Source organism: Primulina huaijiensis, chromosome 6, assembly GCF_012295235.1.
Source record: "Primulina huaijiensis isolate GDHJ02 chromosome 6, ASM1229523v2, whole genome shotgun sequence".
Lineage (NCBI taxonomy): Eukaryota > Viridiplantae > Streptophyta > Magnoliopsida > Lamiales > Gesneriaceae > Primulina > Primulina huaijiensis.
The window spans coordinates 886214-912334 of NC_133311.1; the positions used below are offsets into that span (position 1 = coordinate 886214).

General features: G+C 34.6%; 2 protein-coding genes and 1 non-coding gene across 10 annotated transcripts; 2 read left to right on the top strand and 1 right to left on the bottom strand.

Moving 5' to 3' along the window:
* Positions 1 to 1175: 1175 nt before the first annotated feature.
* Positions 1176 to 13123, top strand: LOC140978963 (uncharacterized). 3 transcript variants are annotated; one of them, XM_073444250.1, is made up of 27 exons: positions 1177 to 1408; positions 1495 to 1678; positions 1902 to 2026; positions 2122 to 2244; positions 2494 to 2637; positions 2776 to 3467; positions 3968 to 4089; positions 4164 to 4255; positions 4381 to 4588; positions 4679 to 4727; positions 8993 to 9138; positions 9229 to 9296; positions 9402 to 9575; positions 9655 to 9726; positions 9935 to 10036; positions 10121 to 10210; positions 10654 to 10729; positions 10820 to 10916; positions 11051 to 11120; positions 11227 to 11406; positions 11473 to 11595; positions 11686 to 11769; positions 11848 to 12032; positions 12157 to 12295; positions 12417 to 12476; positions 12571 to 12675; positions 12887 to 13123. In XM_073444250.1, exons 1-27 carry the CDS (start codon positions 1319 to 1321, stop codon positions 12998 to 13000), a joined length of 3714 nt encoding a protein of 1237 aa, XP_073300351.1. In that variant the 5' UTR covers positions 1177 to 1318; the 3' UTR covers positions 13001 to 13123. The 3 variants fall into 3 exon arrangements, with proteins under 3 accessions (XP_073300352.1, XP_073300351.1, XP_073300353.1); XM_073444252.1 differs by lacking the exon at positions 1177 to 1408 and having other exon boundaries at positions 1511 to 1703; XM_073444251.1 differs by lacking the exons at positions 10654 to 10729; positions 10820 to 10916 and having other exon boundaries at positions 1176 to 1408; positions 10121 to 10185.
* A 784-nt stretch (positions 13124 to 13907) lies between these two features.
* Positions 13908 to 13981, bottom strand: TRNAV-AAC (transfer RNA valine (anticodon AAC)). Its single transcript has one exon. It is a non-coding gene; the product is annotated as a tRNA-Val (tRNA).
* A 64-nt stretch (positions 13982 to 14045) lies between these two features.
* LOC140978964 (DNA mismatch repair protein PMS1) lies at positions 14046 to 19728 on the top strand. 6 transcript variants are annotated; one of them, XM_073444255.1, is made up of 12 exons: positions 14046 to 14390; positions 14625 to 14948; positions 15460 to 16469; positions 16553 to 16619; positions 16744 to 17009; positions 17097 to 17223; positions 17645 to 17713; positions 17835 to 17908; positions 18024 to 18089; positions 18864 to 18967; positions 19095 to 19276; positions 19429 to 19728. In XM_073444255.1, the coding sequence occupies exons 1-12, from the start codon at positions 14145 to 14147 to the stop codon at positions 19564 to 19566; spliced, it is 2673 nt and encodes an 890-aa protein (XP_073300356.1). In that variant the 5' UTR covers positions 14046 to 14144; the 3' UTR covers positions 19567 to 19728. The 6 variants fall into 6 exon arrangements, 4 of the variants coding, with proteins under 4 accessions (XP_073300356.1, XP_073300355.1, XP_073300357.1 ...); XR_012175688.1 differs by having other exon boundaries at positions 15460 to 16605; positions 19087 to 19276; XM_073444254.1 differs by having other exon boundaries at positions 15460 to 16605.
* Positions 19729 to 26121: the final 6393 nt, after the last annotated feature.

Below are 26121 nucleotides of genomic sequence, written 5' to 3' on the forward strand. Positions count from 1 at the left end.
TTATGTTAATGCGAGGTTTTTTTTTTAATTTTAACATCATATTTTCAAGGAGGAAACCATAGTGTCCCGAATGTGTAACAAAGTTTCCTCCTTCGCTCTGACTATACAATAACCTTATTTTGTTTTTTTAAATGAGATTTCCAGTTTATGAATCCGAAATTATAATCCAATTACCAAATAATTTAAACTAAATCAAATTGAAAAAAAAAAAATTAGAAATGGAAATTCAATCTATAGAAAAATAGATATGAAGATACACACATTTTTGAAATCAAATCGCATGCAAATATCCATCCCAAACTGAACCGTTGCTAATTCCGCTCTTTTTACCGAGCCTGAATATCTAATCAAATCGACTTTATCCCCTAAGACGAACCCCTGAGAATCAAGAACCACGACCCCAACACTGCACTGGTTCTTTACCCTATCGAATCACACACATCCACATCCAAATCGCAAATAGTAGTAGCATAACTCAATCTGCACAAAGAACAAATTCCATTTATAAGAACATATTTCGACAACATTATATGTGAAATAGTTTCTTTTCTAACACTTTGAGATCATACATTGACCTCGAGTTTGATATTCAATCATGACAAATGTCTCTCTCAATTGAGTATTTAAAAAAATCTATGACTTAGTTTGGAAGTAAAAGAAGGGAAAGGAAATGAAATTTGAAATTTTACGTTTGGGAGATTCAAATAGAAGAAAAAGAAAGGAAAATTTATTATGGATTTAGAAGAAACAAATTTCCTTCCAAATGTGGGTATAAAAGGAAGGAAAAATTACAAAATTTCTTTTATCAATTTCTTTTTTCCTTTTCTCTTTCCATTATTTTTCTCTCAACTTCCAAACTAAGCCCAAAAAAGGTTTATTCACGTCCGATTTTATTTTTTTAAATATTATATTATTTTTCCATATATATGTTATGCATAATAAAATTTTTTTTTGAGACCAATGAAATTTTAAATAAATAAATAAATAAATATATTTATATATATTTGACGGAATTTATGTATTATATAATTCAAGCCATCGAAAATGATTTTTTTATTAAAAAAAGCTCTTCAAACCAAGAGGTCAAAGCTTTGTGTTATTTCATTATATATATATATATATATATGTGTATATATATATATATAGCTGTTCTCTGTTTCTACTTCTCTTTCTGAATCCCATTACATCAGCATAATGTACATATACACACAAAAACCAAACAGATAACCATTCGTATCTACATATACAGTTTGTTTATGATTATTTTGTCTCAGAAAAAATTAAATCTTTAGGTGTTTTTCTGAAGATTAGATCAGCAATGGTGGAAACGAGGCGGAGCTCTTCTTCTAAGCGCCATCTTTCACTTTCTTCTCCGCCATCTTCTTTGCCTGTCGGGAAACGACCCAAGGTTTGATTTTTTTCAATCGGCTTCTTTTTTTTTCGCGTTTCGGGTTTCTGTGGTTTTAAATTTCTGTCGGGTTTTTGTGCGCACAGTTGTCCGATGCGTCTTCTTTATCTAAGAATGATTCGGTGTCTGCGGAGGAAGCGGTGGGTCTGGCGGCGGCGGGAAATGAATTTGTTAGAAATGATGGTGGATTGGATGAGCTTTCCGGAGGTGGCTGCCTAGAGAAATTAGAAGCTGTGGGGGTGGAGAAACCTCCGGAAGTGGCAGTTGAAAGTGAGACTTTAGTTTCTTTGCTTAGGTGTGATCTTTGAGTTGCATGTGGATTCATTTTTTCTTGTTCTGTTTTTTATGACTCAAATCCTTGGGTGTTCTTGATGTTTTTTTTTGGTAAATTATTGAGTTCTTTCATGAAGTTTTCCTAATTCTCGAGTTTACTCGATGATTTTTTGGTGAATTATTGAATTTTTCAGTTGCGAATTGTGTGCTGTGAATGTAGGTAATTCTGTGATTGATGTAGAGAAAGTAAATTCCATTGTGCCGGTAGAGAATGGGAGGAAGAAAAGTCAAATGAAATCTAATGCTGGAGTTGCATGGGGAAAACTTATTTCACAGTGCTCACAGGTAGGCTTATGCTTATTCAATCAATTTCATGATATTTCTCATTCTTTATTTTGATAAAATTTCATACTGACCTTTTACTGCAAAATACAATCCAGATTCCGCATGTTGTTATGCAGAGGCCCACTTTCACTGTTGGCCAAGGTAATCAATTTGACTTGTGGGTGCGTGATGCAGAAGTTTGTAAATCCTTGTGTTGTCTGAAACAAATTGAGACAGAGGTAAGCGTTATTTATTTTCTTGTAGTTACCTTCAGGGGTGTGACAATAGGAAGATTTGGCAGTCATCCCTCAGTAAAAAAAACAACCCCAAAATTTTGTGTTAATTTTTAAAAGTGCAAGTTTTGTCATCAGGTCATTGAATACCTGCTTCCCTGGTTACCTTGGTTTTTGTATTTGAAAATATTTGTCCCTGTTCAGATTTTTATTGATTTGATGCCTATTGCGACATCAATTATTGTTGATCCCTAGGGAGGAATATCAGTTACTTTACTTGAAATTACTGGAAAGAGTGGTTCTGTCAAAGTCAATGGAAAAAATTATTCTAAGGATTCCACCATTTACCTCAATGGAGGTGATGAGGTGGTTTTTAGCTCGACTGGGGAGCATTCTTATGTATCCTTTTGCCAAGATATAATTTCCGAGTTGCAGTATTTCTTAATAGATAGAATTTTTTGTGTATTTTTTTAACCTTACACCGGTCACTGCTTCCTCAACTTGTATCAGCAACAGTTTTCCTTGACTTAGTATCAGATTTTTCAGCAACTTTCCAATGACACTAGTTCTGCAACGAGTCTGCTGCCTTCAGTAAGCATGCTAGAATCCCATGGCAAGCCAATAAAAGGATTACAAACTGAGGCAAGATCAAAAGATGCTTCTGCAGTGGTTTTTGCGTCAACACTTGCATCACTGTCTAATCTTCGGGAAGAACTTTCTCTTGTTCCTCCATTCCATAACAGCGAAGGTGTACAACAAGATTCTGAATCGCCAACATTGCCTTTGGCTTGCGAGGTGTCGGAGAATCGTTTGGAGGATACCGTAATGAAGGAGGATAATTGTTTAGAGGATACCCTAATGAAGGACACCTCTGACCGAAAATATGGTCCTTTGCTATCAGTTCGTGAGAGGACAAGTGTTCCATCTCCTGATGTTGTCAATGGAAGTTTAAATCGTGACACACGGAGTGGGGAGATTGCTATTGAAAACAATGACTTTAGACCAATTATGCAGGTTCTCGCTGGTTCAACAGTTTCTAAGTATGACATAAGTAGCAGCATATCTAAAATCCTCAATGAGCATAGGAAATTTATAGATCGACAGAAGGGTACTGACCCTCCTATTTCAATATCATCAAGGCGCCAAGCATTTAAAGATGGCTTACAACAAGGACTACTTGATTGCAAAAAATGTGGCATTTCATTTGAAAACTTTCCATATTACCTGAGGTAAATCAATCAAATTATTTGTCAATGTCTTGTTATCTTTATCCCGTCCTTCATCTCTGCACTTCCCCTTACCGATGGAACCAATCAAATTTATAGTTATGGAGGCATATTAAATACGTGATATTAACTTCAATACTCGTTGAAAGGCTGAGGCTTCTGTTAACGTGCTGGCTGTTGAAGTATGTGAACAAATGCATCTATTTATATAAACCTTGCTTTCTTCTTCAAAAATGGCTTGTAAAGTCTAAGTGAGACCAGTTGTTTGATTGAGAAGAGTTTATATTCAATATTTATGGCTATGTGTAACATGAATTGTTTAATTCTATATACGAAACGGTCTATTGACTCAAAGGTTTGAACGTGAAAATTTCTGACTTACTGTTACTGTAATTTGAATGTGTGGTTAGTGCCCCCTCGTGGACTATCATTATTCCTTTTACCGTATTTGGTTTTTACTTCTTTGTTGTGTGAGTTTTAGCAATTTGTATAACTTTTGACAGTGAAGCCACGAAGAATGCCCTCATTGGATCGACATACATACATTTAAAGTGTAGCGAATTTGCAAAATTTGCTGCCGATCTTCCGACAGTGTGTCCAAGAATTTTATTATCTGGTCCTGCAGGTATAGCCCTGCATTTTCTGTTATATTATTGATATTTTCTTTTTCCTTCTTGATTGTGTCTGATTTTCTTTCAGGTTCTGAAATATATCAGGAAACCTTGATTAAGGCTCTTGCTCAATATTTTGGTGCGAAGCTCCTAGTAGTTGATTCCATTATACTGCCTGGGGTAAGCCTCCACCATTCTTATTCGCAAATGTGTATATCTGTCTGTTTCCTTGATCAAGCAGTTCATCATTTTTTGTTGTAAAATTTTTCTGTTTATATTCATTTACAACAATAAATTTTATTCAGGTACCAACTACAGGGGTGACTGATTATATAAAGGAAAGTTCAAAGCCTGAGAGAGCACGTGTATATGCCAGACGGACATCACTACGGTTAAAGAAACCAGCATCAAGTGTAGAGAGAGATAATACTGGTGGTTCTATTATAAGCTCCCAGGCTCCACCTAAGCAAGCAGCATATACGGCTTCATCGAAAAACTATGTTTTTAAGAAAGGTATCTCGTTCAAAGCCTTTATTGTTGGTTTGTTAGAGTGTGAGTTGGAAACCATATTCTGTTTGATCAATTGCTTTATTTTGTTTGCAGGTGATCGGGTGAAATATGTGGGTTCGTTATTGTCAGGGTCTTCAGTGAGGTAAATAAGCTACATTCTAAAACTAAGCCATAATGTGACAAATTTGAAGTGATATCATCTCTATTTTTAAGTTTATGTTATGTTCACTGACAAAATTGGCCATAAATATCAATGGACATTGGCTTTCTGAATTCTAGAAGTTGAAAATTCTCATTTTCTGCAATGTGTGTGCGTGATCCGGAATTTTCTTCATTAAAACCCTCCAGGTGATCTCATTATCAGTTGCACCTGTCTGTGATGAGTGCTGGTGAAAAGGTGGAGGTTATTTGATGTTTCTTCTCAGTGTTTCTGAAACGTTACTTCTCTTTTTTCTTTAATATGTACTAGAAATTTTTTTCCTTTCTTTTCTAAAATACTTTTGCCGAATATACTTACATATATATAAATCCTTTGCATCATTTAAAATAACCCAACCAACATATTATTTGAAAATCCAAAAGAACGCAATGCAAAACATAAAATCGTAAACCGTCAAACGAAACCTAAAACTAGCATTTTTCAAAATAGCAGAAACTCTTAAATCCTCTCAAAACCTCTCAAAAACATCAAAAGTCATAAATGTCATAAAATCTTTAAAAGCATACAAATGCGGAAAACTAGCAAAGGTCTTCAGGTTATGTGCACTATCAGTTCAGCTAGTTCAACCATCGAGTCCTCCATCCTCATCAAGATTATTCTCACCTGCATCATTCACACCTAGTAACTCTATTGACTCAGCAAACCTTAACCATAATAACAAGTAATACATATACATTCACAAACAACAGTGAAAATATATTTAATAAAATAGCTTTTCATGAATATGCATAACATTAAAACTTTTTTTCCTTTCATCATAAACATATACATATACATTCTCTTTAAGGTGAATTCCGGTCATTAAATGTGACCATCCCTTTATCATTCGGTCAATTGATCAATCTCAGATGTAACCATGGTACCAGGCGGCGAGACAACATTAACCACTTTTCCGTTATGTGCCTTGGCCTATAGTTGACGGAGATATCAGCGACACTCTCACCCGTCAACTGACCCTCGATCTTACATATCATCATATCATTTCGATGAAAATTCGGTCGTTGGGTTCCTACGGGGCTTTGTCCCATAAATGGGTTCCACTGGTGCTTCGTGAGGCTTCGTCTCTCACGAATCCCCATTTCCTTACCGTCACAATTAAATCACTTCCTTCCAAACATTTTTCCTCGTTTCCATCACTTTATAAAAATACATGCAATAATATCAATTTCTTTTAAACCAAGCATACAACACATCTTTTAGCATTTATCGTTTTCCATCATAAAATTTCATAATCTTTCAAAATAAACCTTTTTAACATTCATTACAACATTCAGGACACTGCCAGGACGTCTAACATTTTTGAGGTGTAAAATGACCGTTTTGCACCTGAAATCCTAACTTTCCCAATTTACCCTAAGACCTTAAAATGACGACCCAAATCCATCCAAATTTAATATAATATCTTGAAATACACCCATAAAAATTTCTTAGACGTAAACTTAAGCTCCTCGAATAATTTCCCAATTCTTTTTAAAACTTGAACCTACGTCTTGATTTTAACCCGAATTGACTCGAAACTTAACCAAACTTTACCAAACTTGAACCATAGCTTATTAACACTTAACCATACCCTATGCAACCCAAATCAAACCATTTAGCTTAAAGATGCCTAGAACCTTGCTGGAAAATTCTGCACTAAATCGAACCAAACACTAGCTCGACTAAACGACATGTCCCTCAACTCAAGCCCTTAACCAACGTGACCAGCCCCTAACCAGCCATCCTAGGGCCATGACCGAGCCACTAACAAGCTGCTGGACCGAGCTTAGAGAGCCTAGCACCCACAGCCCCCAAACCCGAGCCCTACATGGCTTGCGCGACTCCCCCTCTCACGCTTCAGCCCTAGCCTTCGCACCAGCCTTCCCTGAACCTATCTAGGACCATGACTCGAGCTCCTAGGGACCTCTGGATGTGACCCAACAGCCGTTAGTAGCCGCACCTTTCAAGGACCAAAAACGAAACCCTAGTTTCCTCTACAACCCAATTTTCGTTCACCTTCTTACCCTTCTTGTCCAGCCCTTAGCCAAGCCTCGATGGATTCTTAAACATGTTGAAAAACGTCCCTTCCCATAACCCTGTCATGACAGCCCTTTTGTGCATCATAAACATGAATTTAAAAGCATAAAAATCAAAGTTTTATCATGTATATGTCTCAAAAACGAAAATAAAAGGTGTATTATATTTTTCATGCAATCATATTAAATACACATAATATGGTACANGCAATAATATCAATTTCTTTTAAACCAAGCATACAACACATCTTTTAGCATTTATCGTTTTCCATCATAAAATTTCATAATCTTTCAAAATAAACCTTTTTAACATTCATTACAACATTCAGGACACTGCCAGGACGTCTAACATTTTTGAGGTGTAAAATGACCGTTTTGCACCTGAAATCCTAACTTTCCCAATTTACCCTAAGACCTTAAAATGACGACCCAAATCCATCCAAATTTAATATAATATCTTGAAATACACCCATAAAAATTTCTTAGACGTAAACTTAAGCTCCTCGAATAATTTCCCAATTCTTTTTAAAACTTGAACCTACGTCTTGATTTTAACCCGAATTGACTCGAAACTTAACCAAACTTTACCAAACTTGAACCATAGCTTATTAACACTTAACCATACCCTATGCAACCCAAATCAAACCATTTAGCTTAAAGATGCCTAGAACCTTGCTGGAAAATTCTGCACTAAATCGAACCAAACACTAGCTCGACTAAACGACATGTCCCTCAACTCAAGCCCTTAACCAACGTGACCAGCCCCTAACCAGCCATCCTAGGGCCATGACCGAGCCACTAACAAGCTGCTGGACCGAGCTTAGAGAGCCTAGCACCCACAGCCCCCAAACCCGAGCCCTACATGGCTTGCGCGACTCCCCCTCTCACGCTTCAGCCCTAGCCTTCGCACCAGCCTTCCCTGAACCTATCTAGGACCATGACTCGAGCTCCTAGGGACCTCTGGATGTGACCCAACAGCCGTTAGTAGCCGCACCTTTCAAGGACCAAAAACGAAACCCTAGTTTCCTCTACAACCCAATTTTCGTTCACCTTCTTACCCTTCTTGTCCAGCCCTTAGCCAAGCCTCGATGGATTCTTAAACATGTTGAAAAACGTCCCTTCCCATAACCCTGTCATGACAGCCCTTTTGTGCATCATAAACATGAATTTAAAAGCATAAAAATCAAAGTTTTATCATGTATATGTCTCAAAAACGAAAATAAAAGGTGTATTATATTTTTCATGCAATCATATTAAATACACATAATATGGTACAAACGATGAGTGAAGGAAGATTAAGGCGTGCCTTTGCGTATTTCACGCACGAAAAACAATCCTTGACTCGAAGAACGTTGGCGGAGAGAAGGGAGAGAAGACTTTGCTGAAGTTTCCCTTCAAATTCTCGTGAATGGTCCTTTAAAAAAAACGTGTGTGTGTGGGTGTGCTGATGGAGGAGAAAAGTCCTAGGTTTCTAGTGTTTTAAACATGTGGTTGAAGTATTTTGGGTTTAGGAAACTCTATCTTTTGATATAAATAATTGGGTAGAAAGCTAGGTCTAATAACCTTATTATAATAGGCCCATTATAGTGTAGGTAAAATATTTCGTTTAGAAAAGTTTTCGAAAATATTAGCCGAGTTCCCAAAAAGTCCTTATTTTCGTCAAAAATTGATTACCGGTTTAAAATACGACTCGGCGCGTAAAAACATCTCAAAAAGCCTTATTTTCAAAATTCTCATTTAAAATATATTATATATTAAATAATTAAAAATAATCGTGTAATAAAAATATTTTCCCTTTATGGTCCTCATTCTCCGTTCCTCGATCGCGTCTCGAATAACCCTTAAAACACAGTTTATGCATTCTAATATAAAACTTTATTTTAAACATGTAAACATGTCTATCGCATTTAATTAATGCAATTAAAACAATTCAATTAGTCATTTTCCATTTTTCCTAGATTTACATGCAGTTGGATTCGTTATCGCATTTTGGACCTTACAGTTTCACTTGTCATACCTCTTGATTTTTAGAACATGCAGTTTTAGTAATTTGATGAGCATGATATTTGATACTTACACAACTTTTTCGATGCCCTGAACAGAATATGGTATTGCACTAATTGACACGCTTGTGTTCTTATGTGCATCTGGTATAACACATGTTCTGTGCAGGGGTCCAATTTATGGTTACAGAGGCAAGGTTGTACTTCCCTCTACGGAAAATACTTCGAAAATTGGGGTTAGATTCGATAAAACAATCCCAGATGGTACTAATCTTGGGGGCCTTTGTGAAGAAGATCACGGTTATCTTTGTGCCGGTAATTGTTTGCTTTTTTGTTTCTGATCTTTCATTTTATACCCTTGAACATATCATCAATCCTGTTTTTGTGGGGTTTTTTTCAATGCAGCCGACCTATTATGCCTTGATAGCTCCATTGAGGATTTTGATAAGTTTGCCATAAATGAACTCTTCGAGGTAAACATTTTGCTTATAGTTTTATTTTGCAACTCTATAAAAGACATTCTTGGCTCTACTTCTCTGTTGAAGGGAAAAATACGAATAATTGTTGAAATTTTACAGGTCGCTTCTCTGGAAAGTAAAAGTTCTCCGTTAATTTTGTTTGTAAAAGACATTGAAAAGTCTGTGGTGGGAAGTTCTGCAGCCTATGCATCGCTGAAAACCAAACTCGAAAATTTACCAGAAAATCTTGTGGTAATAGCTTCTCATACTCTGACAGACAACAGAAAGGAGAATGTAAGTTAAGTGTTATTTGACGTTTTTATTAGCCATTCGTCTGTAGAATTAACATTAAACAACCTACCATGTGCTCCAGTCCCATCCTGGTGGATTGCTATTCACAAAATGTGGAAGCAACCAAACTGCGTTGCTCGACTTTACCTTTCGGGTAAGTCAAATAGAAAATGTTTACTTCCATCCTGTTTAAATGTGTATTTAAGTTTATTTAACAACCAATCAGAGATACAAAGTTGAGAAGATGATATTTGGCCATGCATGTTTTCGTCGTCTGATTCACTTATCCTAGATTGCACATGAAACTGAATGAGTTGTTGTCCTTGATGTAGTTTAAATTTTATTTTATTTTATTTTTCAAGGATAATTTTGGTAGACTTAACGATAGAAGTAAAGAAACTCCAAAAACAGCGAAGCAGCTCAACCGTCTTTTCCCTAACAAAGTGACCATACAGATTCCTCAGGTAATCAAATGTTGGTTTCTATTTAATATGTGAGTCTATTGTTCAAATTCTAAGCAGGCTGTGGAAGTTGTTAAACTTTGACAGGATGAAACAGTACTATCAGACTGGAAAATGCAGTTGGATCGAGACATTGAAACAATGAAATCACAGTCAAATATTGTTAGCATTCGCTCCGTGAGTCACCTCTGTCTACTTCCCCTTTTTCTTGGCTACTCCCGTTACTTCATTTACACAAGAGTCTAAAATGCGGCAAGAACCCATGGAGTGATCCATGTGTTTATTTTTTGTATAGAGCAACATGACATTAGTTTATAATTTTGTTTGATTAACAATTTGCTGTGATATGTTTGCACTTTGATGTGAATTTTATAATTTTTTAGCATGTTATGTTATTCTATTTTGTCATCTATAGCGCAACAATTGGGTGGTGGTGATAACGCTACTCTTTTGTTAAATGTGGATTGATAATTTTAATTATAAAACATTGTAAATTCTCACTCCAGTTTTATGTTGTATGACCGAATTATTTACCATATGATTTTAAGCTATGATTAAACTTGTTATCTATGTTCACATTACACATTGAGTCTCTTATTCATTTTCTTGTATGAATTCAGGTTATAAGTCGAGTTGGTCTCCTATGCCCTGATTTGGAAACTTTGAGCATCAAAGACCAAGCTTTGACTATTGAAAGTCAGTTGATATCACACAACTTATAACTTCAAATTAGAGACGCCATGTACTTAAATTCTTCTTTTAACACTATTGACTTGGTGTTGATAGGTGTTGAGAAAATAATTGGCTGGGCTCTATGTTATCACTTAATGCATTATTCTAAGGTTTCTCTCAAAGAGTCAAAACTTGTCATTTCAAGTGAGAGGTGAATTTTTTTACAAGAATTTCACACTTGATTACAACTGAAAATCAGAATAACTGGAGTTGTAAGAAAGGAAAATGACTAGCTGGTTTGGGTTTAGGCTCTTATTTATTTTGCTTTTTTGCTTTATATTGCAGTATCAGTTATGGACTCAACATTCTGCTGGGTCTTCCAAATGAAAACGAGAGTTTGAAAAAATCTCTTAAGGTGAACATTGCTGCCCCTCTATAACTTACTCATATAAAATTATTAATTTGATGGTTTCCAATTGTTTCATACAACCTGGGAAGGTGAATGACTGCTTTTTTTTCAGGATGTGGTTACTGAAAATGAATTTGAGAAGAGAATCCTCAGTGAGGTTATCCCACCTGGTGATATTGGTGTTACTTTTGATGACATCGGGGCGTTAGAAAATGTGAAAGAGACTTTGAAGGAATTGGTGATGTTGCCACTTCAAAGGCCAGAATTGTTCAGCAAAGGACAGTTGACAAAAGTAATTGAATTGTACTTATAGTGCATCTTTAGAAGTTTAGTCAATCCTCAACTATTGCTTTCGCAGCCATGCAAGGGAATATTGCTATTTGGACCACCTGGCACTGGTAAAACAATGCTAGCGAAAGCTGTTGCAACTGAAGCTGGTGCAAACTTCATCAACATATCGATGTCAAGCATCACGTCGAAAGTACAATATTGTTTGTTCTTGAGTTGTAATCTTTCTTGCCCGTTTTTCTTTTTTGTTTTGATGATCAACATGTTCTATTTTTGTAAATAGTGGTTTGGTGAAGCAGAGAAATATGTGAAAGCAGTCTTCACGTTAGCTAGCAAAATTTCCCCTAGTGTTATTTTTGTGGATGAGGTTGGTATAATTCACCGATGTTTATTTTATTTTTCTCCTCAGCTTTTTCGTACTTCTTACTTGATTATGTTGCCATAGGTTGACAGCATGCTAGGCAGGCGCGAAAATTCTGGAGAGCATGAAGCGATGCGCAAGATGAAGAACGAATTTATGGTGAACTGGGATGGTTTACGCACGAAGGACAAGGCACGAGTATTAGTGCTTGCCGCCACAAATAGACCTTTCGATCTTGACGAGGCTGTAATTAGGAGGCTCCCTCGGAGGTCCTTTTGCTGCTCGACCACTGAAATCTCTTTAGTGATTTACCAAACCATAAAGAAATAAGTTTTTGATGTATTCAGGCAAAGGGAAACCGACTTTCACTTAATTTGTTTACATCTTGTGCAGGCTGATGGTCAACTTGCCAGACTCTAGGAACCGAGAAAAAATTTTAAAGGTGATATTAGCCAAGGAAGATTTGGAACCAAAATTTGATATGGAAGCAGTTGCTAAAATGACAGAAGGGTATTCGGGAAGTGATTTAAAGGTTGGCGCACCACTGTATATCACCGAACTTCGGGAATTTTATTTAAACCTACAATTTTATCGACGACTGCTATTCTATGTATTACTTAACAACTTCCTTAATTTTCGTATTTTTTTCCCAGAATCTCTGTGTAATGACTGCACATCGCCCCATTAGAGAAATTTTGGAGAAGGAGAAGAAGGTTTGTGCTCTGTCCTGATGAAGCTTTCAGGGCTATACCAATATTTGGGTTTCATGTTCTATCTAATGTGACAAAATGATATGAAATAACGTAGGAGAAAGCGCTGGCTCAAGCAGAGAACAGGCCATTGCCAGCATTGCGTAGCAGCTCGGATATCCGTCCTCTGAGTATGGATGATTTTAAAGTTGCACATGATCAGGTATATTCACGAGAACCAGGGAATGTCGGGGCGTCATCTAAAGTTACTCGTTATGGACCACACTGCTTTACCAAATGCAATTGGTGTTGTTCAACCTACACTAGATGTCATCATTAATAAATCCATGTCCTTCTGAACAAGAATGTAGTATATCTCATAAACCCGTACGAGGAACTGAAAACTACGTTGGTATTTTGTCATCAAAATGCAGGTACATGCAAGTGTTTCGACCGAGTCACAAAACATGAACGAGCTCCTACAGTGGAATGACCAGTATGGAGAAGGCGGATCAAGAAAGAAGCAATCACTTAGCTACTTTATGTAGAGAAAGACTTTGTATATCTAATTGCCAACCATTTTCTTTTCCTTTGGGAAAATTAGTAGCTTTTGTAAATGTCTAAATTTTGAAGACTTAAAACGAAGTTTTGAGAATTCTTGTGCTACTTTTTATGTTTCGTGCGCTTCTTTGTTATGCTTCATACGTTCCAAAAAATATTTAAAGTTTGACAACAAAATTCTAGGAGATTAGAACTGACGAAGATCCCACTGCGTTTTAGGAATTAGATTTAGGGGTGTCAATTCTGTCGGGTCGGGTTGAGCAATAGTAAATACTATTCAAAAATTGTTCAACTCGAACCCCAGTCAACCCGAAAACACTTGACTCGAACTCAAACCCGAATCAACTCGATCAACCCGATTAACTTTATTTCGATTTTTTTAAAACATTTTTTTAAATAAAATTAATATTTTAATTTAAACACATGATAACAATATCTCTTTCATATATATGATTTAAATTTGAAAGTCTAATTGTAGAAAAATAAAATATATTTGTTAAATCAAATAAACAATTGTTTAGAAAATAAAAAATATTCAAAATAAATATTAAATTATGAAAATTTATGATATAAATATATAATAAATATTTTTTCATACATACAATATATAAAAATGTAGGCAATATTTATTAATTATATTTTTTTAAAAAAAAATTAAAATTTTCTAATCAAACCGAACTCAACCCAGCCCGATCAATTTTTTGGGTCAGCTATAGGGTCTAACCCGATCTGACCCGAAAACGAAAACTCTAAACCCAAACCTAATTTTTTCAAGTTGAATTATGTCGAGTTAGTGGATCGGTCTGATTTTGACATCTTAATTAGATTAGATTACATTTTTTATAATCGGCTCTCCTAAAAATTTGAGGGAAATCCGAAATTTGCCAAAAAAAGTGGCGTTGCCCGGACTTGAACCGGAGACCTTCAGTGTGTTAGACTGACGTGATAACCAACTACACCACGACACCGTCGTCGACGGAGCTGCGAGACTTTTAATATATATCTAAAGAATGTTTATCAGTTCTGAATTCAAGAGTCACCGCCTAGGTTTTGGTTTGGCCTGTTCCCGAGCTCCAGGAACGGTTGGGCAGGAAATATACTCGCCTCTGTCTCTGTATAATTATTTCGATAATGCCGATGGAAGTTGGAGGTTCTGAAGCATCCGAGCCTCCGTCCATCAGGCCGCTCAACAAAGGCGTTGTTCACCGAATCTGCGCGGGCCAGGTGATTTTGGACCTCTCTTCTGCGGTGAAGGAGCTCGTCGAAAACAGCCTCGATGCCGGTGCTACGAGTATCGAGGTCGCTCTGAAGGAGTACGGTCTGGAGTCTTTCCAAGTCATTGACAATGGCTCCGGCATTTCTCCCAAGAATTTCAGGGTATATTTTTCCTACCGATCATCCTTAATTCATTTCATCTGATTTTACTTGAAGTGTGATTTGATTCTTCGGGTTGTTCGCGCGCTTCCTTACTTGTTTTGCAACACTGCCATTTGAGTATGTGTGTCAAGTATTCGTGCTTCCTCTCTTGTGTTTGTATTGAAAAAATATCTCTTGCTGGCATATTATTGTATCTGAATGCTTGATATCGAGTTTCTCGATTTTGTTGTATAGGTATTGGCTTTGAAGCATCATACGTCAAAGCTAAATGGTTTTCAAGACCTTGAGTCTCTGACTACTTTTGGGTTTCGAGGGGAGGCTTTGAGTTCGCTGTGCGCGTTGGGGGACTTGACTATAGAGACACGTTCTAGTGGTGAGGTCGTGGCGACGCACTTGACTTACAATAGATCAGGTCTTCTGACCGCCGAGAGGAAGACTGCTCGTCAGGTCGGAACTACTGTCACTGTCAAGAAATTGTTTTCCTATTTACCAGTCAGGAGCAAAGAATTCCAGCGAAATATTCGTAAAGAATATGGAAAGTTGATTGGTTTATTGAATGTGAGTTTCTGATTTCGAATACTTTTTGGTTTATTGTGTTTTGGAGTTCTTTCAGATATTGATTTGCCTTGCAGTAGTAACTAAAGACGTGATAAAATGTTGAGTTTAGGATGAGAGGGAGTTCAAGGTCACCATACATTATTCGTCTCTTCTGTATTGAATGTTTCATTTTAGAAAGACCAAATCATTTGGAGTTCACTTTTGCCGAAGAATTCTGTATTTCAAACTTTCCAATTTTTACTTTGGCCGATAAAACCCGTGCACATTTTTCTTCATGAACAAGAAGAATCATTGGAAAAATTGAATATAGTTTTGTAACATATATGGTTGATTTAACTTTTGTTCTAATCTTCCATAAAGGGAATGGTGAACTTGCAATTTCAATAATTAAGACACTCTTGACTCTTTTTTGGAATGATAAGACAATATTCCATTCATTTTGTGGCTTTATCATGAAAGCATGTTCCCACTTTCCCTAACAAACCTTCTCATGGATTGTTTTGATTTTTAGGCCTATGCGCTCGTTGCAAAAGGAGTAAGATTAATTTGCACCAACACAACTGGTAAAAATGCTAGGTCTGTAGTGCTGCAAACACAGGGCGGTGGATCCCTTAAAGACAATATCATCACTGTGTTTGGTATGAGCACCTTTTCTTGTTTAGAACCTGTGAGAGTTAGCATCACAGATGATTGTATGGTTGAAGGATTTGTTTCAAAGTCTGGATATGGAAGCGGACGTCACATAGGAGATCGGCAATTCTTTTTTGCCAATGGTCGTCCAGTTGACGTGCCCAAAGTTGGCAAGCTTGTGAATGAGTTGTATAGAGGTGCAAATTCCCGACAATATCCTGTTGCAATCTTGGATTTTTCCATTCCAACTAAGGCATATGACGTGAATGTGACGCCAGATAAAAGGAAAATATATTTCTCCAATGAAAGCACAATTTTGCAGTCCTTAAGGGAGACTCTGGAGAAGATTTATTCATCAAATCAAGTTACTTATACAGTTAACACAGTAGAGAAACTTAATGAGGAGAATCTTGGCTCCAAGGTTGATTCTCTACATGAGAGCACTGAGATGCCCATAAAGCAATTGTTTCCAGATGATAACGTGGTTCGAGAGGAAAATGATGATAAACAATGCACAAATGGCAGCGCGGCTTTCACAACAGTTAAAGGGGACCGTAGAGATTCTTCTGCTGAGGAGCTCGTTGCTGATGTTCATTTAATGAAAAAACAATTTGTGCTCAGAGTTCATGGGGATAGGAAAAGCCAACTTATGGATGCTCCCCTCCAGTCAAGGCCGATCCTTAAAGGTGGCACTGATAATTCACTTCGGCAATCGAACATCTCCCAGAAATCACTCAGTAATTTTGTTACAGTAAATAAGAGAAAACTAGAAAACATGGGTACTGCATTGTCTGAAGTTCCGCTTCTTAGAAGTGGACCTCTTGATAGATTCAGGGACAATAGCTCAGTGAATCATTCTTCATCACCGAGAACTCCAGTCAATTCCACAAAGTATGATGATTATAAAAATAATACATGCAGTGAACCTCAACCAGCAAAAACTCCGAGAATCAGTAGTTTCTTTGTTGATGCAGAGACAAATGTTTCATTATGTTCATCAAACAAAGAGCAAAGCGGAACAAGAGAGGTATAGATTTTTGTGTATGCTACTGATAAAGGCCCTTGCATTTGGTTGTTCGTGGCTAGGATAAATATATCGTTCAAAATTTATTGGACACACATGCGCACATATATATACCTAAATCACATGAAATTTTTTGTCTAGGCAATTGACTTACCGGAGCAAATAATTGAAGAGAGAGCGTCCTCAGATGCCGGTGTTCCTGGTGCTTTGAAAAGCACTAATTCACAACTTACACATGTTGATCTGCCATCACATTCTTTGGGTAAAGACTCCCCAGTGGTTTCTTCTGGTATAAACATTGGTTTTACCTTGCAATTTAGTGTTAAAGATTTGATGTCAAGGAGTAAACAAAGGCTGTCAAGACTGCGGTCCTTAAACCATTCATCTGGAAGAATGAATTTGAAAGGGTACCGAGCAAGTCAATCCTGTTAAAAGAAATGAAAGAAATTTTAGTACTTATATTATTTGATGATCGGTAACTTTGTTATGTACAGGGGTTTTGCTGCAGCAACATTGGATCTTTCACAATTTGCAAATGAGGAGGGGAAGGCTAAGGCTCTAGCTGCTGCTACCAGGGAGTTGGATAGACTATTTAAGAAAGAAGACTTTAATCATATGAAGGTTCTAATGCCCTGTTTTTTTATAAGGTTTTTGTAAAAAACTTGTTCAATGCTGTAGCCCCTCTGATGCTTGTGTAAATTCCATTTATTCTTCCGAAGTTACCTACTACTTCACAGTAGTTTAGGGACTGGTCTCGAAACAAATTTGTTTTTGGCTAGGGTCTTGAAGACATTAACGAGAGAGTTTATTTCATGAGTAACTGCACAAGTAGGGTTTTTTCGTTTAGTTTGGTGTGTATGTATTACTAAAAATGCGGTGTACTACCTTTTTACAACGTAACATGGGCAAAGTATGTCAAAGCTACTTGTTACAAGGCAAAGTCAATTATCACGGCACGCTAGCTGTACTTCATGATTATGTCATGCCACATTATGAAAACTTTTGTTCTTCCATCACTTGCTCATCCTTTTCTTTCACGCAGATCATTGGACAATTTAACCTTGGATTCATTATTGGCAAGTTGGATCAGGACCTCTTTATTGTAGACCAGGTGATATACCTCTTTTCAGCGAAGGATTTAAAATAAATGTGGTTATCGTATGGTTTACTTCTTGCATATTTAGTTCTTTTCTCAAACAATCATATTCTGTGCTTAAGAAATTTTTCATCAGCATGCTGCAGATGAGAAGTACAATTATGAGCGTTTGTCACTAACAACCATATTGAACCAGCAACCTTTACTTCGGTAAGACATTTGGCTTGGTAGCAAGCATAGTCTATCTATGTATAAGACTCTCTAACCCTGGCAGTAGAAAGAAAAGGTGTTATTATTTTTTCTAATACGATTATCTTTTATTTAGGCCATTGCACGTGGAGTTATCTCCAGAGGAAGAGATAGTCATCTCCATGCACATGGATACTTTCAGGTGCAAGTTTTATTGGAGCATCCTCTTACTCTTTCATTGTTTAACATTTGTATTCTTCTGCATCTGAATGCTTTTAACATGTGGCTATTGCATAAATTTTTGCCTTTAGCTTGAGTTTGTGGTTCATTAAGCAACCTCATTGACAATTGACCATAGTTGTCAAAAGCGCGCGGACCAAAAAAAGGACAAATTGTCTGGGGCTAAAAGCGCAAAGCGAAGCGCACGTATCACGGAACAAAAGCTTAAAAAAAGGCATGTGCGACTTCTATTAAGCGCACAACTAAGCACCTTGCGCATCAAAGTGAAGTGACAGAAGTGATTGCTTCACCGACCTTCTGTGCTTTGGAGTTCGCCTCGAGTTGATTTGCGCTTAAGCGACCGAAGCGAGCGCTTTCGACAGCTATGCAATTGACCCAGGGCTTTGTGCAGAACTGAAATTTTCTATATTCGTTTAATATTGTTTGTCATCGGTGTTGATCTCTAATCAATGTTAACCCTTTTTTTGTATTCTTATGAATTATGATGGATATAATTATTATTGTTTATGTGATTTGGATCATAGAATATTTCTTTTTGAGCTATTGATGAATTTTTTTTCAAAAAAACAAAACATAATGACACAGATGTGTTTGGTTTTATTCATTTCGTGTGAACTAGTATCAATCACATCCCACATTCATGATTTATTTTCCTGATAACCTTACTTTCTTGCTGGATACAGTTTCTTCCAACTTAGTAAAAATTGATGTGTGTTTTGTTGTGCTTGACTTTCAGGAAAAATGGCTTTTTATTGGAGGAGGACATGCACGCTCGTCCGGGAAACCGCTTTAAACTAAAAGCAGTTCCTTTCAGTAAAAACATAACTTTTGGGGTTGCAGGTAATATAATAAAGTTTGCCGTGTAAATTTATAATATCACCAAAATTCTTTTTTGCATGCAGAGAGCAGCAAGCATGGTGGTTTATTCTGTTAAAACAAGATAACCTGTACTTTGGTAGTTTCACAGATGTCAAGGAGCTTATATCTATTCTATCCGATAATCATGGAGAATACTCCATGATTGGCAGTTATAGAGAAGACTCTACCGATTCAGTTTGTCCACCTAAAGTACGTGCAATGCTAGCGTCACGTGCGTGCAGATCATCTGTTATGATTGGAGATTCTCTTGGAAGGAGTGAGATGCAGAAGGTACTTAAGAATGTTGATGTATCTGAGTTATAAAGAAAATCAATCTTTTATCTTTTGCCGTCTTAAACCCATTTTTTGATCTGTGATCTTTGAACAATGAAGAGTTGGAATCATTGGATGGCGAATTTCATTTCGTTTTCTGATCATTACAGATATTAAGACATTTGGCAGACCTCAGATCTCCTTGGAATTGTCCGCATGGAAGACCAACAATGCGACACTTGGTTGACTTAAGAACTGTAAATAGACGAATTGACGAAGTTCCGGCCTTCGAGTCTCTTTCTTCATAGGTACCATGCTTTGTGGTGTTTATAGGTTTACCATAATCTACCATTGTTTATAGGTTTCATGAAAATTGTGTTTTTTTTTTTTTGGGTCATTTGTCATGAGGTTATAAAACAAGCTTATTTTGAATTGAACAAGTGATAAGTATTGTTAATCCGATCCCTTCACTAATCATGGCAATAAACACAATAAAAATCAATTGAAATTTGAATTTATCGTACATTTCATATAATCTACTTTCAACACAATGGTCATATAATTGAAAGATTTTTCTAAATAATTTGGTTTGAATGAGATTTTAATGTGTATAATTTGCTTGGGTTTTCAACATTGTGTTGCGCTTAAAATCACGTGCTTTTGTATAAACTTCCTGTGTTTCTAAAAGGTATCATATGTTAAGCCTTATTGATATTGTGGACCTCAAATCATAATATCATCGTTATCTTATTTGCATTAGCGAAAGCGTGTACAATCTTTGACTTTACAACTTATAACCCAAATCTGTCAGTACGATCTCGAATAAAACACAAGCGTAAATTTGCGGTCTTGCTAAGCTGACATATCCATTTTCTCAATTTCTATACTATTTGAAGTCATGAAATCATGTATCTAGAATTTACAATAAATAGAAGAAAATACATATTAAATCTTTGGAGACTTCGTAGGAAAATAAAATTGGGTTTTTATATTTATAATAAGTCAGACAGTAATATCTCATTGCAATAATTTAATATTAGATGATATATATCAGTAGTAATGTATCGTTATAGAAATATCTTCTCAAATGAAATGCAGTGACTGTTCAGGACTGTGAAGTGAATATCACGGGCTAAAGAGGTGACTCCCACTAACATTCGGTGTAGCACTTTTCCCCACTTATTCAAATAAGATTCCGTAAATCGATCATTTACGAGTCAAGATGAACTCACGTTTCCGAATCGAAGTCAATTCATATGAACCATATACTAGGTTTTAAGCATGTTGTTCATTGGATTCATATTTCCAGGTCGAAGCCGCGTTGTCCAGTGGACTGGCAATTCGGTATATAGACGATTGTTCAGTGTTGTAGTCATTCGTTCGTTCGTTCGTTCGTTCGTTTATTCAGTCATTCATAGTAGATCAGTTACCAATAAAAAATTAATAGATCCAGAAATTCAATAGGAAATACAGTATGACCAATAAAATGATAAATACATCGATAATTATGAAACTTTACGGTAAATTCATGTCGAATTTCAGGTTGAATATCAAAAGAGTCATAATTGAAGAAATCAGTAGTACACTTCTCCTTGATATCTTACTTTTTCATTTCGATTTCAATCTCAATCTAAGATAATTTTCGATAAATATAATTTAAGTGATTTGACACTGGTTACGACAAGTATAAGTGTTGGAATCTTAAAAATCTTTTTTGTACAAAACTTATGCTGGGTAGTTTTGGTTAAAACTTAAAAAATTCATAATAATTAAAATACATGTCGTAAATCATGAAACTTTCCAAAATTTCTGGGAATGTAGAAATGATCGGAGTTGTTGAAATCCAGACGATGGAGTGACGTGTGAAAATCACGCAACACCGTGCCGGCACGTGGAGAAGCTTTAGCCACCATGCGTGGTCGAAATTTTTTTGGCCTTCACTACAAATTTTGTATTAAAAACATTTTGAAATTCATGATGGATTGGCTTAGTTCAGCCATACAAAACAATTTTTCTGACGATTGTGAAGATGATCGGCCGACATATTTGTAAACTAAAAAATATTTTGAACACTATTTATGCAAAAATTGAAGTGAAAATCGTTCAAGAATAAGATGTAATTTATGCTCAAAGTAGCTATCTGAGAACAAACATTCTGAAATTTTTTCAAAATTGTTCTTCACGAATCTTGAATTTTTGATAAAATTCGATGGATGATTTTGTTACATCACATTTATAGTTTGTTATGGGTACAAGAGGAGTGTTGTGTAAATTTCTCAAATTTTTTGGAGATGATTTGCTATTTTTTCCAGTTTCCACACCATTTTCACTATTTTTGTTCCTCAATATTTTTTTTCTCTAAAACTCATCAATTTTGATCAATTTAATCTAATAATATATTTTGAATGAGATCTTTTTATAGCAAAGAAGTGAAGTGAGTAAGTCATTATCTCTCAGCAAGTGTAAGATTCATTTCTTGACATCTAGCTAAGTCCCCAATTATTAACATATGTCAAGCTTATTTGACATATGTATGCTCTGGCTAGAATTTTGGGTTTTGGTGCAGATTGTGTTTTGTCTTTCTTAATCGAAAAATCTTGAATCCAATGTGATCACTTCCACAGATCACACATTTTTCATGCTTCATCCAGCATCTTTCCTCGTTGTGGTTGGGGTTACCACAATATCTGTATTTCTCATGTTAGTTGACGTCTCTGTTTTCTTGAAACTTTTTTCTTGAGGGTTCTTCATGCGATTCCAGTTGGGTTTATTTTTAATGACTTCTTTTCCGACTATTGGTTTCAACGGAGTTAGGGATCTTGTAGTTTATTTTGCCTTCTTCTCTCCTGACTAGCAGTTTGATCTCCGCCTCCACTCGTAGTGCTTGATTGACAACATAACTATAATATGAGGGTTCGACAGATAAAGGTTGCCCAAAGAATATCAAGGTTGGGGCATTGGAAAAATTCCTTTGTATTTCTTGCCTCATCTTCTGAGTAACGAGGAGCATAGCGAATTAAACGATGAAATTCTGCTTCATATTGCACTACAATTAAAGAACATTGAACTATTCCATGAATTGGCATTCTCATGTGTGACTATTACCCGAATGATGTATTTTCCCAAAAAATCCTGGATAAATTTAGTCCATTGTGATCAACGACTCTCCACCAGTTGTGTGCTTCCCCTTCGAATTGATATACCAAAAAATTCACCCTCTCTTCCTCCGAGTAGTCAAGGACAGAGAAATTCTTTCAATTTTGATTAGTCATTCTTCATCTTGTTGTACGTTATGGGTTGGGAATAAATCTATTAAGCGAGATCAACAAGTGAAAATCTTCTATAAAATTGAGTGGAACCTAAGGAATCTTTCAAGAGTTCGATCGCTTGTTTCTTCAAATCTTTGAAGACCTGGATTATTTTCGCCAAAGTTCTTGACTGTTGGTTGCCGATAAAACTGCATGAACTGCTGAAAATACACCAAACAAATTTCTTTGATTTTGCTCATGTGGTGGAATACTTTGTTCATCTGTTGGTTTCCACTTGCCTTCGAACTATGGTCTTCATCACGGTTGGAAGGGTTAATTCGTCTTGTGATTGACGATGATTCATCTTGGTTCTTAGCTTGTGAACAATTTCTTCACGATGTCATCTTATGAAATAAAAATTTAAATTGTTTTTCTTTTAAAACATGAGTTCTTAAAGGATATAAATCAAATATCAATTTAGAAGAGATTTCATATAGTAGTACCAACACTTTTTGATGTTTGATATTCGCCTTAAATCAAAACTCGTTGATCACGCAATACTTAATTTTGGGGTAAAACTAAGGCTATCAGTTATCTTATCTTATTATTCATTTTCTAGAAGATGTAGATATAAAGGTAAATATTAGAGGCTTTCATTATAAGTCATATCCATAAAAATCCCAAAAAATAATATCTTATAGATTTTATTACATCGTCCACAATTATTCCAAGATAAACATGAGAGGTTCTATTACCACATGTAAACCCCTGAATCGTAATATCATTATTATATCTTACTTGTAGTAGCAGAAGCGTGTACAATCCTCGACTTTACGACTTAAACCCAAATTCTATTAGTACGAACTCGAATAAAATACAAGTGAAAGTTCACGGTCTTTCTAATCTGACATTTCAATTTTCTCAATTTTCATCCTATTTGAAGTCCTGAAATCCTATATTTGAAATTTATAATTNATTTTTATTTAAAATTTAAAATTAATCACTTTAATATTTACATTGACATAATATATATACTATTATAAATACATGAGTTTGAATTGTGAGCTTACTATTTTACCTTTTTATTTGTTTTACAATTTATCATTTTAATGAGTTTTTTTAAGTCATTTTCTATGTTGGTTTAATATAGTCATTAATAATGTACTTAACTCAAACAAGATAATTATTTTGATTTTACTTTCAAATTTAATTTAATTTTACTTTTAAATTTAATTACTTTAATTTATATATTGACATCAAAATCATAAAAAAATCACTATCATAAGCTTAACTCAATCAAGTTATTTATTAATTTTATTTTTATTTAAAATTTAAAATTAATCACTTTAATAATTACATTGACATTAAATTCATAAAAAATCATTATCATAATGTTATAAATTTAAATAAATTGTTGATATTATAAACATTGAGGTAATAATGGGAAGAAAAATGGAGATGAATGTGATTGAATAAAATTAAATTATTAATAAATATTAAGGTCATGTAAAACATTTTTTTCCCATTTTAATATAGATATTTTTAGACTACTTATGTATCAAAAGAAATACGTGATTGAGAGAAAATGTTTTATACATTTCCATCAAATTCATGGAAAATCCCTATTATCATAAATAAATATATGACTTTCATTTGTGAGCTTACTATTTTATCATTGCATTTGTTTTACAATTTGTTATGTTCATGATGTTTTTAAGTCGTTTTCTCTGTTAGTTTAATATGTTCATTAATAGTGTACTTAACTCAATAAAGATAATTATTATTTTAATTTTACTTTTAAATTTAATTTAATTACTTAATTTTATACATTTCCGTCAAATTCATAAAAAATGCCTACCATAATGTTATACATTTAAAAAAATTGCTAATATTATTAACATCTATTTTAATTTTAATAATTTATCATGTTCATGAGGTTTTTTAAGTTATTTTCTATGTTAGTTTATTTATTACTATTATAAATATATGGCTTTTGTATGTAAATTTACTATTTTATCGTCACAAGGTTCTTTAATTTATCTTCTACGTTATTTTAATTAGATTATTGATAGATTACTTAACTCAATCAAGTTATTTATTATTTTAATTTTACTTTTGTTTTTACTTTTAAAAGTAAAGTTAATCGCTTTAATTTATACATCAAATTAATAGAAAATCATTATCTTAATGTTATAAATTAAAATTTTTTTTAATATTACAAACATTAGGGTAATAATGGGAAGACGAAGGGAAATGAGTCGGATTGAATAAAAATAAATTATTAATAAATATTAAGGTCATATAAAACTTCTTTCTCCCATTTAGAATAGAGATATTTTAAGACTCTTTATGTGTCAAATATAGATACGTGATTGAGAGAAATGTTTGTATGTAAGTGATTTCAAACACTGTTTTTAAGTTATTTAGTCAATTTTTTGTTATATGTGCTGGGAAATAAATATTACTAAATAATATTATCCATTTGATCATTTTGTGTTCTTGCAATGAGATGAGTTTTTTTAGCCTAGAGTTAACATGTTTTATTATTATATGTCATTTGTATTGATCATGTTGTGTTTGGATTGTATATGTGATTTGTTTGTTCACCGAAAGAAAATAAAAAAAAGACCACATATTCCACAAAATTGGTTATTTTTCAATTTTTTATTGTTGAGATATTTTGTTAATTTTTAAACATATAATGCATGTTCGTTGTTTGCTTAGATTATATAGTTTGAAGTGACTTAGAAAATATTAAAAATGCCAAAATATTTTTTTTGTGTTTACCTTATGTCTCAGAATATCAAGAGATAATATTTTTTATTTATTCGGGCAAATGTATTTCCAGACTCGTGTCTATAAATCAATATTTCCAGACTCGTGTCTATATAATATCCAATAGATTTTTGGCATGCGATTTTGTTCTAATTCAATGATTATGCATGATTCTAAATTTTAATTATATCACCAGTTAACGCATGCTTTGTTGTTGCTAGATATATTTTGTCAATGGTCTAATATTTTATTTTGGTTTAAGAAAAATTGTGTGACTTTATATTATATTTTTACGACTATTTTTCTTAATGGTTTTATTAAAGGATTTTTTAATGATGATGTCGAGGAACCATTTTTTCCTTTGTGTGTTTTTCATTTTCCTAAAAAATATGTGGAATATCTATGAAATAATGACGTTAATAAGGTGTATTCTCTTTATTTGAAAAAAATATTGGAAAAATTATACAAATTGTGAATAATGTGAGTTAGAATTTAATTTGAGAGTGATTTATGCTTTTTGTTGCTCATATACACTTCCATTTCTGTGTTATTGTACTAAATAAATTATTTTTAAACTTTAACTTATCATTTTTCTCTTATCGAGGTTGTTTGTGTTGTGATTTTTTTTATTCATTTTGATTAATATTGTTGGCGATAATTGATTTTTCTGATATTATATGATGTGTCTTGTTGTTTATATGAAAATAAGTATGAGAGTACATCAATCAAAGCCACGTATTTTGGGTCTTCTGTCCTACGAATAGGATAATAGATGTGTTGGGTGCAATAATTGTCCATGTTTGGTAGATCGATCGAACCGTGGTGCTTGAACTGCAGTGC